Source organism: Halyomorpha halys, unplaced genomic scaffold (genome assembly GCF_000696795.3).
Source record: "Halyomorpha halys isolate HHAL.00 unplaced genomic scaffold, Hhal_1.1 Scaffold747.1, whole genome shotgun sequence".
Lineage (NCBI taxonomy): Eukaryota > Metazoa > Arthropoda > Insecta > Hemiptera > Pentatomidae > Halyomorpha > Halyomorpha halys.
Window position 1 is genome coordinate 261279 of NW_027111002.1, and position 13391 is coordinate 274669.

Consider the following 13391-nt stretch of genomic DNA (forward strand, 5'->3'; position numbering starts at 1 on the left):
TTTTTTATTTATACATATTTACTTATATCAGTTGTAATGATGATCAATTAAATTAATAGATCTTTTCAATAAGGTATATTATGAATAATTTCTCTGTTCACTTTATTAAGTTAGTAATTTTTGTTTTATATACCCTTATCCGCTTTATTTTATTTAAGTTTTTGATTGTTTAAAACCTACACCTTTACATTGTTTGTCTTACTCTTTTACCCTTACATTGACTCTATCTCTGTATCATTTTATTGTAGCCTTGATGAAGACCGCAACGTAAAATAAATAAATAGTTGATAACTATCGAGTTCGCCTCTTGCCGTTGTCCTACACATCGGCTCCATGTTGTCCTCGTGTGTGAGTTGGTTCATCTTGTCCGATTTGATAAAAAATAGGCATAAGGAAATATAGTAAGGCAAGGAAGTGATTTGTCGAGTTTTATGTGAATCGGGCATGGATTTTGAAGGTTAGTGAGAAGAGAAGCAGCGACACCAGGCCGGGCGGTGGGCCGTTATCAGTTGGAGGGTTTTAACTTGCTGCCTCCCACTTTAATGCCATCTGGCTCTAGCGGTCAAGGTGAATGACATCAGATCACCAACGACTATCATCAGAGGAGCCCAACACCGTGTATTGTTTATTATAATGATTTTTTTGTATGTGTTTCTACTAATTTCATTACTTTTGTTTTCATATTTTTTTCTCCTAGCTTGAGTGTTTTTGTTTTTTTTTCAAATCCCCATTCACTTATTTCTTTTGATTTTTTATTGCTTCATGATACCTACCCTATCATGGATTCGTTTGTAACTTTGAAGCAAATAATGATTAATTTTTTTTTCTTTCTTATACTCTTTCAAGTGTCAACTCTCATTTCCAGTTGAAGTATTAATGTAGATAGATACTCATGAATTTAGTAGTGTCAGTAGGGTATGAAAGGATAATCAGATGATTTTATATCTCAGTGAATTTATTTATTTCTTTTTAACCTATCCTATTGAATACTTGTATATATGTTTTTTTATCTATTGACTGACACATTAAAACCAATTATTATTTATTAAATTTTAACTTATTTTATGTTTTTATCATATTCCTATATTTTAAATGTTTGTATTTATATTTTAACTTAAAGACTCACATAGTTTTAACCAATTTTAACAATTTATTGATTTATAGTGTTAACTTTTATCATATTTTTTTATATCTAAATAATTATTTATTTATTTTTTCTTAATAATCGCTTCTTTTTTTTTTTCTTTTCTTTTTTTTGTTGCAGCTTTTTTTCTTCAGCATTTCGTATTATTGTCTCCATATTTACAAATTAGCAGATTCAGTATATGTTATTGATATTGTTTTTCAATGGGTCCTCCATGCAGGTGAATTGGTTCCGGTGTCTGGTAATGAATTGGTGAGACAAGAGACACGAGCGAGTTCAGACCTGCAAAAGTCCAGGAAAATCGAAATCGGACAAACAGTATGGGTTCCAAGTTCCGGAGACCCTGTTCAGGAAGCAATGGTGGTCTCCGTGATGTCTGCGGATGCCAATGGATATGGCGAAAAAAGTTTGTCACGGTCGAGTGGAAGCATGAGGAGGGCGTAGTATTGTGCAAGGCGTTATCAATGGATGATGTCTTTCCAAGATTGCCTGCATTTCTGCAGACAAATGAGGAGACGGAAAAGGACAAACAAGATCCTCCCTGCAGACAAATGATAAGGTTTGTCCAATCTGTGGGCTAGCTTTTAAGAGTGATAGAGGTCTTGGGACCCATTTAGCAAAAAAGGATCCCAGGGAGGCAAACAACAAATAAAATAAGGGGCTTACTTAATATTACAAGAGATCAGGAAGTCGGAGAGGGAACATATCAAATCAGAAATAAGTAAATCGGTTATATTTCAGGATATTATGAAAGTAAAAGAATTCAACTCAGCGGAGCAAACAAAGCAGTTGGTGGTGTTTTGTGTTTTCTTAAAAATATTAACGCTGAATTGCCGGGCCAACAGCACCCGCCATTAAATTCTACAAGATGAGAAGAAAGAATAAAACAGAAATGGCCGACAAGGGTGCGGGGAAGGTATCGAATCCACTGAGAGCTAATAAGGCAGATAAGAACCGTCGGCAGGAGCAGTACCACTATGAGATAGATCAATATGATTACTACAATCGAAGGAAAAAAGTACAGAGCATCATGAACGCCGACGCTCCAAAGCAATGCCCACTGAAGATAGCCGACATCGAAAATATTTTAGAAGCCTCTTTGAAATAGAGATTCTCCGCAAACGTGCGAATTACGAGAAATGCGCCATCATGCCAAATTTGACGTCCATTGATGTTCAGATGGTGAAGAAAGCGATCAATTCGACATCATTGGACTCATCGCCGGCGCCGGATGATGTGTTGGTCCGCACAATAAAATACTTTTATGTAACACAAATCATTAAGTACATTGCGGAGACCATGCTGAAGGTAAAATATGTACCAGAGCCTTTACGCTAGGGGCGCACAACATTGGTCTACAAGAGAAAAGCCTTCATAGGTGATCGCGTTTCCCCTAACCACAAACAAAATCAAAATAAACATAGGAACCCACACCACTAGCCAGATCAGTGTCTTGCGGGGGGTACCTGGCCATCGACCATTTGTACCACGAGCTCTGTGATCAGGATTTCTCTAGAAATTCGGTTATGGCCTAGGAAGTGACCAAGATAATGTGGTCCTCACAGGGTTCGCGGATGATCAGGCTGTAACGGCGCGCCACGGGGGCTCTGTGGAAAAAAATATAAATAGTGTCCAGAGCTTGCTCGCGGAGATTTGGTTTGGCAATAATTCCTCAGAAAAGTGAGGGTATCAAACTGGACAAAGAACTGCGATCGACAAAGCTCTCCCTTGAGAATACTCATGTCATCCAAACGGCAAAGGCCGGCAACACCATCAAATATTTGGGATGTTCATTCTCGGGAGAGCTAGTATTTGGAGAAGAGGTGGTGACGAAGCTGAATAATAATTTAGATAAATTAGTGAGCTCATGTTTGCCAAAGCCTAAACAATAGATCAACGTTGTCTATCAATAATTGTTCCCGGGTCTAACGTACCCTCTCCAGGCTGCGCCCCTTACGAAGATACGTCCAGCAATTTTGGAGGGTATTGATACCAATGTCCGCAGGAGTATCAAGGCCATCATCGGGCTCCCTGCTTGCACCTCGTCGGTGACGTTATATGCAACCAAGAGATATCGACGACTGGGTCTGATCCATTGCCCAGCGACTGTCGAATGTTCCGGATGCCCTACGGCTCTACGGCAATCATTGCGAGAGAATGCATTTGAAGAATGGGTCAATTGCAGGTTGCAGGGTATTGGTGTTCGCCATTTCAAAGAGTTCCCGAAAGCTAATATATATGTGTGTGAGAAGCAGGTACTCTGGCGGTCAGAATGGGCGAACGCCTTGAAACTAAATATAAACTATGCACCCCTGCGTGGAGACCCATGAACCAATGGACAGAAAGGAGAAGTTGGATCTCTCTATCGCAAATGCGGCAGAGAGTCTGATACACCAGCCCATGTGCTGGGAAAATGCCCCAACAACTCCTTCCTTATAACACGCCGGCACCACAGGGTCATCGAAGAATTGATGAATTCCTGAAAAAAAAAGACTTCACCTGCTTTGATGAGGTTTATTGTGCGGACACCGACGAATTCATAAGAAACGCTGATATTGTGGCATTTTCTAAAACAGGAGGCACGGCTCTGGTCTTGGATCCGACGGTGATATTTGAAAATAATTACCTTGATCAGGTGAGTGGAGTGGAAAGGGAAAAAAGGAAATTAATGAAAAATGCGCCTCTTTCCTTAAGAAAAAATTCCGCGAGTCCTTCGGAGAGAGAGAACTCACCATGAGAGGTCTCTGGTTAGGATCTCACGGAACAATACCAAATAAAACTAGAAGCTTCTTAGAAGACCTAGGTGTTAGCATCAGGGATATAGCGATCTAGGCGGAAAATATTATTTTGGACTCCCTGGGGATCATACATCACCACCTGCATGGGAAGTAGCCATTATTCATTGTGTTCCCACCTAAGTTAGTACGCAGCGGCAACTCTGCTAGCCGCTAGGGGTGGGTAAAAAGGACCATGAGGCCCACTTGCCTGACTTATTCCCCCCACCAAATACCAATACCACATCCACATAGTGTCCTTTTAATTAAAAAAATTGTATGAAAGGACATCATAAAATGAATAATCGGACATTAATTCAATATTAAGGGATTTTATAATGTTCAATTTTACATTTTAGTGACTTTATAGTTCTTATTGTCTTGGATCTTTTTGACTGGCCACGACAAAGAGAATTCGAACAAGATAATAAATTCATTTTTTTTTTTAAATAAGTTAAAAGATAAACAAGAACACATTTTTATTAATTGGATTTGAGAGTTAAAATTGTCGGTTTTGGTTTGCAGCAGCTCTATCTATAACCGAGCGGGAGGACTACCACTTCGTCGCTCTTCGCCAGAGAGGGCCTCTTATGATTTTTAGTAATATTGCATGGTGTTGATTTATTAATTTTTTTAAAAATATTTCGATGTTCTCGTTTATAATCATCGTAATCATTCATAATCTCGTGTAAAATATAACTATATCTGTGAATATATTATTTAAATAAATAAAAATAATATGCTGATCCACTTTAAAATAGCTACTTACAGACCGTGCCTCTCACATGCCTTTGCTTTCCTAGTAGGTAGATTGCTGCAGAGTACTCAGTCATCGTAACCTCGTGGGAAACAGTAAATTCACATTTGATGTGGACCACTACTTTGGGTTAGATAAATGTGTATTTATCTAATGCCGTTACCTTTCTGGGCGTAATCGAGGTCTAGCACTTCTCGGCCGTATCATCAGGTTATACAGCGAATGCCTGTAGAACTGGCTAACCCCTTGACAGTTTAAGAATACCTTATGGAAAGTAATATCCGAACCGGAAAGTGCCTAAAGTGAATACCTGAGCGGAGTTACCATCCTGCAAGGATTTACGGCTTATAACCGTAAAACTCGCTAATCTTCTAGTTGATTCACCTCCTATACAGCAACTTCCTATTGAACATGCATTATCGAGGAATATATTGTAATATTATCCCAAGGAAAATAGTAAGTATCTGTTTTTAATTTTTCGCTGTTAAATGGGTAATCGCTTTTAGAAAGGAAAGTTTTCAAATTATTCAATAAAGTCCAAAAATTAGGAAAAACTCTGATTATTTAGGGAGCCGAAAACCGAAAAAGATAGGGAACCTCTGTTATATATAATAATCACTCGGACTTAACTAGTCCCAACTCAAAAACTTTAAGACCATAGTGTGCTATCATCTCACCACAAGACTAAAAGAACACCAGCTAGCTAATCACTGTTTCAATTTTTCACAATACTGTGGAACTCAAGGTTCCAATACTGCCTCAGGTACCCCTAAATTCAACTCCAGGGCTCTGTTTCATAATAAAGTACAAACTAATACTATTAATCTTGTCGATTTATATTAATTCAATTACACAGACTTGTACAATAGTAACTTGTACTTTAGCATTTTTAAATTCCTGTAATATCATTAATAGTCATCCCTGGAGGTACTCCCTCATGAGTCCACAGGACTGTACAGGGCTTTTAGTTCAATAAGGATGTATTGAAAGGATATCGAATATAAAACCATTGTAATGTTGACTTTCTTTATTATTTAATCAAACAAAGACTAAATTTCTCCTTTCATCATTAGCAGTTATATTTCACCATTGTAAAATTAATATTTTGTTCCTTAGGTTATATATCATTTTAAACTTCAAATTGTTGGCAACCATGAATAGTTGTAACCATCCAATTAATTTTGTTACATTTCCATTATTAGTAGATATAGCATTTGATTATGATATCCTACATAAATTTTGTCCTTTCTTTTTCAGTTCAACAAAATAAATACAGCTTATACATTTCATACTTTTACTGAATTAACCTAAAATGTAGCAACCAACATACTTGAAGTTTTTAGGCATTTCTGGAGGTAAACCCTTCCATGCCAGTGACCAGCAGCCACCACTATAGAGATTATCACACTCAGACCTCATGGTTGTGTTAACAAGAATTTCAAATCAAAATTTTAGGGATACATTTTGTTTTAAATTTGGCTCAATACTGTTCTTGGAGCTAATCAAGGAACATTCAGAGATGAATTGAAAGTTGAAAATTAGGACCAGTAAGTTGTCTGTTATTTAAGAAGCACAATCATATACTAGTTTCCTCAAAATGAGAAGAGATAATAAAACTATATAATGCAGTTATAATTTCGATCCATTCCTTATGGGAACCTCATCTTACAAAAAGTTTGGTCCTACAGGCCCTCCTACAGTGGCAAACTAGAGAAACGCATTTCTCTAATATATTTCTAAACCCTGAATTACTTAAAAACCAATAACTGTTTCGCATTAACATTGTTCATATATTCCAAAATGACTTCAAAAGTTTAACATCCCCCCAGTAATTAGTTTACTCTCATCTTTTATCCGATCAATCCTCCACTACATTCATTCAGTAACAACATAACTAGACTGGGGATGTTGGGTTCTGTATTCTCAGTACAGCTCCCTTATTTGTGAGTCCTTTTCATTTCATATTATCTTCAATCATTCTATTTTACACATTGGCCAAAACATCAAAATAGATTAATAGAGCTAAATTACTGTTTCAATTGGATTGCCTACCTGGTCACTATCTAGAACAGTTTTTCTCAACCAGCGTGGTCCACGAGTTTTGGAACTGAGCTGCAAGAGACTATGTTATTGCTTACTTTCCCTGATATTAGAGTATTAGTTAAGTTTTAATAGGTAAATGAATGATAAAAGTGCCTCAAAATACACTTTAAAGTAAACTAATCTTAAAACATTGTACTGGGGAACCCTTTGCCACAAGTCGGGAGTGGGTGTAATCCACCTATGTGGTTTAATTTCGGGTTTGGTGGTCCCTAGTCTTATATAGGTTAGAAACCACCAATCTAGAATATAAAAAACATGGCAAGTTACCTTAACACAAATAAACTTTGAATATTGTTTACAAAAATGAATTGCTATTTTCGTAGATGTCATCAAAAATATTCTAATCGAACCCAGTATATATACACAAATAAACATTGCAGAGAACTATTCTGGACACAATAACAATATTCAGTATATGAGATGGATGTCTAAAAATAACCTCCCACATAAAACTTATTTGTGAAGATTTATTGTAAGAACTGCTATATTGTATATCTTTCCTAAGGTTTGAGTGATAGCAGAAAGATTTTAACACCTAAATCCAACCTAAAACTTTCAAAAATGTACTTTTAAATAACTTAGTTCTCAACATTTTCCAGGAGAACCTCTCTTGCTCAATTTGGGGTGGTTCAATTTTAGGCTTGTTAGTTTGCACATGTCAAGCACTGTTTTATATCAATAGTTGAATGAGAAAACCTTGTAGTCCAAAACGTTTGTGTCTAGTAGGCATAGGCATAACAATCAGAACAGCAGACTCCTGTGACTGGATCACTGTTACAAAAAATGGCCATTTGTTTCCTTTTAGAGGCCAAAGAAATGAGCAATAAATGAGTAAACTTCTTTGATGAGATGAGTTTTAGTAGCTTCTGTAAAATTTGGTGAACTATGTGAAAAACATAAGTTAAGCTTTTCTTAATTTACTGCTGATATGCTAGTTTACAATAGAGGAACAAGGTTCTAATAGCTTATGTAGCATTATCCATTATTGCTTATTAAAAAAAAAAATCGATATCACTTTCAACATGTTTGACATGTCATATTTATATTTATGTATATAACACTATTTTTGACCCTTATTGTAATATATAATGATTCTCATTCGTGACAGCAACATGTATCCTGTACATCCATACTCAATGAATGTTTTCTATTTAACGCCAAATAGGCCTTACATGGTTAGTATAAGTTACATTTTTATTTAATAAATTTATATTTTTAATAAAATATATAGATCAAAATAATAATTCTTAAAAAAGAAAAAGAAAAGTTAATCACAAAAACAATAACATTTATAGATTTAATAAAATAAATAGAACAAAACTGTAGTAATGACAATAATATAATTTATAACTGGATGTCCTGCAGTAGCCTGGGCTTCAGTCTTTGGGATGAAGTTGGATTTCCCAAGTCACTGCTCCTTTAACTGTTGGTAACTGGGAGTGGAATTTTATGAACCATTTTTTTAATTAGACTTCTATTTGACTCCATTAGTAATTCCCGATGCAATTGACTATTTCTTACAAACCAAGCAGCATCCAATGCGATTCTTAAGAATTAATTTTAAAATGATTGTAATTCTTTCCTTATCGTAAAGGATGCCCCAGACTTCACAGCCATACATCAACAGTGGCCTGAGTATTGTTTTAAAAATAAGAATAGTTTTTCTGGTTTTAATTTGGATATTTTATTTATGATGGGATATAGCATTGCTTACCTAGCGTAGGTTTGAGTAAGTTGATATGATGGAGTACCAGTATGGATTTGTCTGAGGGTAGAATTTTGGAAGTCCAAGAACGTAACCAGGGGGTGCTTCTTCATTTCGAATCCGTTTATTATAAATTCTGATAGTTTAGCCAGTTGGTGAAAAGTGAAATGACTATACTGAAAACCAAATTGCAAATCCAGAATAATTTGGATGCTCTAAAAAAAAAATGAAAGATTCTTTTTATAACTGATTCCACCAATTAACCAAAAATGGTTAACAAACTGATTTAGCCTTTTCATCAGATTCATGTATTACTACGAGCTCGGCTTTCTTCCATCTATCCGGAAAATATCCAGTATGCAGGCAACTGTTAAAAATTGATGTTAAAAAAACAACAGCTTTCCTGGGTAACATTTTAATAGCTAATGATTTGACTAAGATCATATCATGTCCAGGACTTTTTTTTATTTTAAGCCTTTTAATCAGTTCTTCGATTTCTTTTGGGGTTGCGGATTTAGATAGGAGCTGAACTGTTATGAGGGGGAGATTTAAATACTTGTCAATATCTAAATTCAAACTTTTTTCTTGTTCTGTATTGGAGAAGGTTTTCTGAAAGAAATTTGCAAACACTTCAGCTTTTTTGGCACCACTGGCGATGGATTCATCATTGTCTACAAGATTTGGAATTTCTTCAAGTTTATTGAATAGACATTGCATAGCTCTCCACAAAGATTGATCCTTTGGGTCTAAATCTTATTCTTGAGGTGGCCCATTTATTTTTATGAACAGGGTTTCCAGTGCACATACACTGTCTTCTAGCATGATTTTTTTTTTAAATTTTTAGTAGGATTGATTGTGGGCAGCTGCTAGATTGTTTTTCCTCTAGACTGGAAAGGTCGAACAGTTACTTCAAGTAAACTGTATGCGGTAGACAATTTTTTTTTTCTCAGTTTTAATTTCTCATCGAATAGAATTTTGTACATTTCCCAGTTGATCACTCCATTAGTAAGGGATTTTCTCATTGTTTATCTCAGTTGAGAAATTAATACAGGGATATGGTCCAAATTCAAAACTGTGATTATTTGAGTAGAGAGAGGAAAACTAAATTTTTTTGTTAATACTCCTTAATGAATTGGTATTCCAGGTCTGGTAGACATCCATGGAATTTGAGGTTACTGGACACCTTGTAAAATTTATATGATTTGATAAAAATTTAAAGTATCATTTTAATATAGGGTAGAATTGTTTCATTCAACAACAGATCAATTCTATAACACAAAGCTAAAAATTATCCTGTTTAGAAAGAATAAACAGGAAAGAAAAAAAAATGTACAACTAAAGACCAAAAGTTGATTAAAAATTACTTCGAATTTTACTGGATCTAGCCAAAACTGTAAGTTTTTTTTATTATCCTGTTTAGAAAGAATAAACAGGAAAGAAAAAAAAATGTACAACTAAAGACCAAAAGTTGATTAAAAATTACTTCGAATTTTACTGGATCTAGCCAAAACTGTAAGTTTTTTTTTTAAAGGCATAAAAATACATTGATTTTTATTATTTTTTAAATTTATTATATAAAATTAATATTTTTATAATTCTTGTTACACAGCATTCATTGCAGAATGACAAATATTCACAATGGACTAATTTTTATCTTATCACTTCGTTGAATATAAAAATTAGTTGTTGGCATAACAATGAAAGAAAGAAAGAAAATGATATCTTATTTCTGCAAAAATTTCTCAAAAAAAAATATATAATTTTTTATTTTTACAATTATGTAAACAAAACAAAGATTTAAACAACTAAAACAGACATTTTTACTAATTCATTTTTTTACAATTTTTCATCAGAACCAGCACAAATGATAACAATTTTCCAGAAATTCAACAAAAATTCATATTACATTAAATTACTAGTTTAAAAAATCATAAAATGACAATCAATAGGTTGTAACTACAAGATATTAACTTGCTCTAATTCAAACCCGAAACTAAACTCCAGCTTCCATTTCTCTTTGACGGACAACCATGGCAGCTTCTACAAGTACATGGAGGCATTTGAAAGGATCTTCACTAGGGTGGGTATGTCTATTAGATCCAATATGATCATCACTTTCAGACCAATTTCTTTCTGAATCAATACATGATTCATTACTTATGTCATTAACGAAGTGATCATTAATATCATTAACACTGAAAAATACAACATAAAATAGCACACATTAAAAGACATTTTTTTAAACTTAATTTAAATGAATAAAAACTGACAAAATAATTTATACTTAAATACATATATATTCCAAAAGTGAACAATAATTCAAGAATCCTATAAAATAAATTTGTAAATATAACAAATACATATGATAATTGCGAAGAAACACTTACAATTCACAAGGAGAGGCTTCTTGGTACCGTTTTGTACTATCACTTCTGGTATTATCAGTACTTTGATTACTTGACCATACAACTTCTTCACAACTCAAACTATTTTCATATGAATTATTACTCTCAATAATTTCACTCGTGTTAATATTTCCAGCAGAACTTTTCGTCCTTTTTCCACGTCGGGATATGGTGAAATGTTGAGGATCTTGCCCATCTTGCCTAATCATTTGCGGTAAAATACGCCTTCTTGCATTTATAAACCAGTTACAAACCTAAAAAGCAAATTTCAGGGTAATCAGCAATTCATAAAATAAAGGAAAATGTGAGTTTTTGAAATTATAAAACTGCATCGAGTTAATATATTGTAATAAGCGAAACATTATTAAATAATTTCTGCTTTTAAAAACATAAAACTTGGAAAATATTATCTCATTGATCTTAAGTCCATTATGAAACTTTGATATACTATAATTTACTAAACATTTTAGTTGCTTTTATAAAACTCGGCTATTAAAAGTCTAATTAATCCTTGATTACTAAGGTTGGAACAAACTTCACTATGTGAATGGATTAAGTTATGATCAACGACCTCATTCTTATTTTGAAACAGAAAATGTTAGGATTAAAAGCAATCTAGTAGATTAAATCTATTGCAAATTCACACCCAATGTAATAATTTTATCAGCTTCTCTACACCTTTGCAGATATATAACATATTTTTGTCCATTTTATTTTTTTTTAATTATCTTAAAAGACTTATAGACCCACTCTTTAATTTAATCTCTTGATTTTTTTATGCATGAATGCATGCATACGCACACATCTGGACATGCGGCAGACAGGCCATAACCGAAGCGACACAAGACCCCACATGTGGGTTTGTCTGGGCTAAGATACGAGATCTATACTTGTATAGCTGCTATGCCCCACCAAACACCACAACCGAGGAATTCCAAGGACTAATAGATCGTATAGTCCAAGATGCCAGAGGGCGAAGACCTGTAGTTATTGCTGGAGATTTTAATGCTTGGGCGACGGAGTGGGGTAGTCAGTCGACTAACCGTCTCAGAGAAATCCTGCTTGAAGCCTTTGCGCAGATAGAGGACCTTGTTTTGGCAAACACTGGGTCGGACCCTACGTTCATGAGAGGAGGAAGGAGCTCGGTAATTGACATCACGTTTGTTAGTGACATCCTCCTCCCAACTACTAGTTGGCAGGTCAGCGAAGTGAACACACACAGTGATCACCAGGCTATCCTGACCACAATATGGAGCTGTGAACCAAGGGTCATTAGGCATGAGAGGTGTGCGGTTCGCTGGAAAACCAGGATGTTTGACAGGGAATCGTTTCAAATCATGATGGAGACCCAATGTAATTTGTCAGGCACTGCGGAGGACAAAGCTCGACAGGTAATGGGCCTAGTGAACAATGCATGCGACGCGGCTATGATTCGTTCCAACATAGGTAACGGTAGACTTCCAGCTTATTGGTGTAAGCGATCTTATCGCAGACCATCGTACTCGATACCATGCAGCGAGGAGGAGATACCAGCGAGCGAGAGGCAGCCCACTGTTTCAGCAATTCCAGGAGGAATACAAGGATCAGAGGCGAGAACTCCGGCGAACTATCAAATCAAGTAAGCGACGTTGCTGGAAAGAGCTTTGTGATGAAGTGGATAAGGACCCGTGGAGAAGACCCTACCGCACAGTGATGAAGAAACTGAAAACTAGCGCTATGAACTCACCCATGTGCCCGGTGACAGTGCAGAGGATCATTACTACTGTTTTCTGAACAAGAGGAATTAAGGCAGAGTCGTTGCCCCCATTTGATGTGCCAGCGGTAATGACAGAAGAGCTCAGTGACATCTGGCGAAGCCTCCAGATGGGAAAGGCCCCTGGTATAGACGGTATTCCGAATGTAGCACTAAAGGAGCCAATGGAAACCAAATAAGATCTCTTTCTGGATGTCTTTAGTTCCTGCTTGCGTGAGGGGTCCTTTCTCTCACCAAGAAGAAAGGAAAAGGCAACGCCTGGTTCTGATCCCAAAGAGCAAAGGAAGGCCATCAGAACCTTCAGCCTATCGACCGATTTGCCTGTTGGATACAGCAGGGAAGGCTCTGGAGAAGGTCATTACAAATAGGCTACAAGATTTCACAGGAGTGGCAGGCCTCTCCAGGAATCAACTTGGCTTCCGGAAAGCGAGATCCACAGTAGATGCTATCACGTTGGTGGTGGAAAAGGCCAGGAATGCTATAGCTGGGAAGAGATGGAGAAGAGGCGCAAAATGCTATTGTGCTATTGTCACGATGGATGTAAGGAATGCCTTTAACACAACAAGATGGAGCTGCATCCTGGATGCCCTACTGGTAATGAACGTCCCTGAACACCTCAGGAGTATCGTTCATGACTACTTCAAGGATAGGACCTTGATATGTTCGACAGAGGACGGCTCGAGAAGGTTTAAGGTGACTGGTGATGTACCCCAGGGCTCGGTGCTGGGACCTCTGTTGTGGAATGCGATG

The 13391-nt window shown here is 36.1% G+C and overlaps 1 protein-coding gene across 2 annotated transcripts in view; it reads right to left on the reverse strand.

The window, feature by feature from the left end:
- Window positions 1-10145: 10145 nt before the first annotated feature.
- Window positions 10146-13391, reverse strand: part of LOC106685826 (homeobox protein AKR) — a 33735-nt gene continuing 30489 nt past the window's right edge. Inside the window, exons 4-5 of one of the 2 annotated variants that reach the window (XM_014428756.3) lie at window positions 10871-11142; window positions 10146-10678 (exon numbers count right to left, since the gene is read on the reverse strand). In XM_014428756.3, coding sequence (XP_014284242.1) covers window positions 10477-10678; window positions 10871-11142 — 474 coding nt within the window. In that variant the 3' untranslated portion in view covers window positions 10146-10476. The remainder of the gene's footprint in view (window positions 10679-10870; window positions 11143-13391) is intronic. The other variant, XM_014428755.3, reaches the window with a different exon arrangement.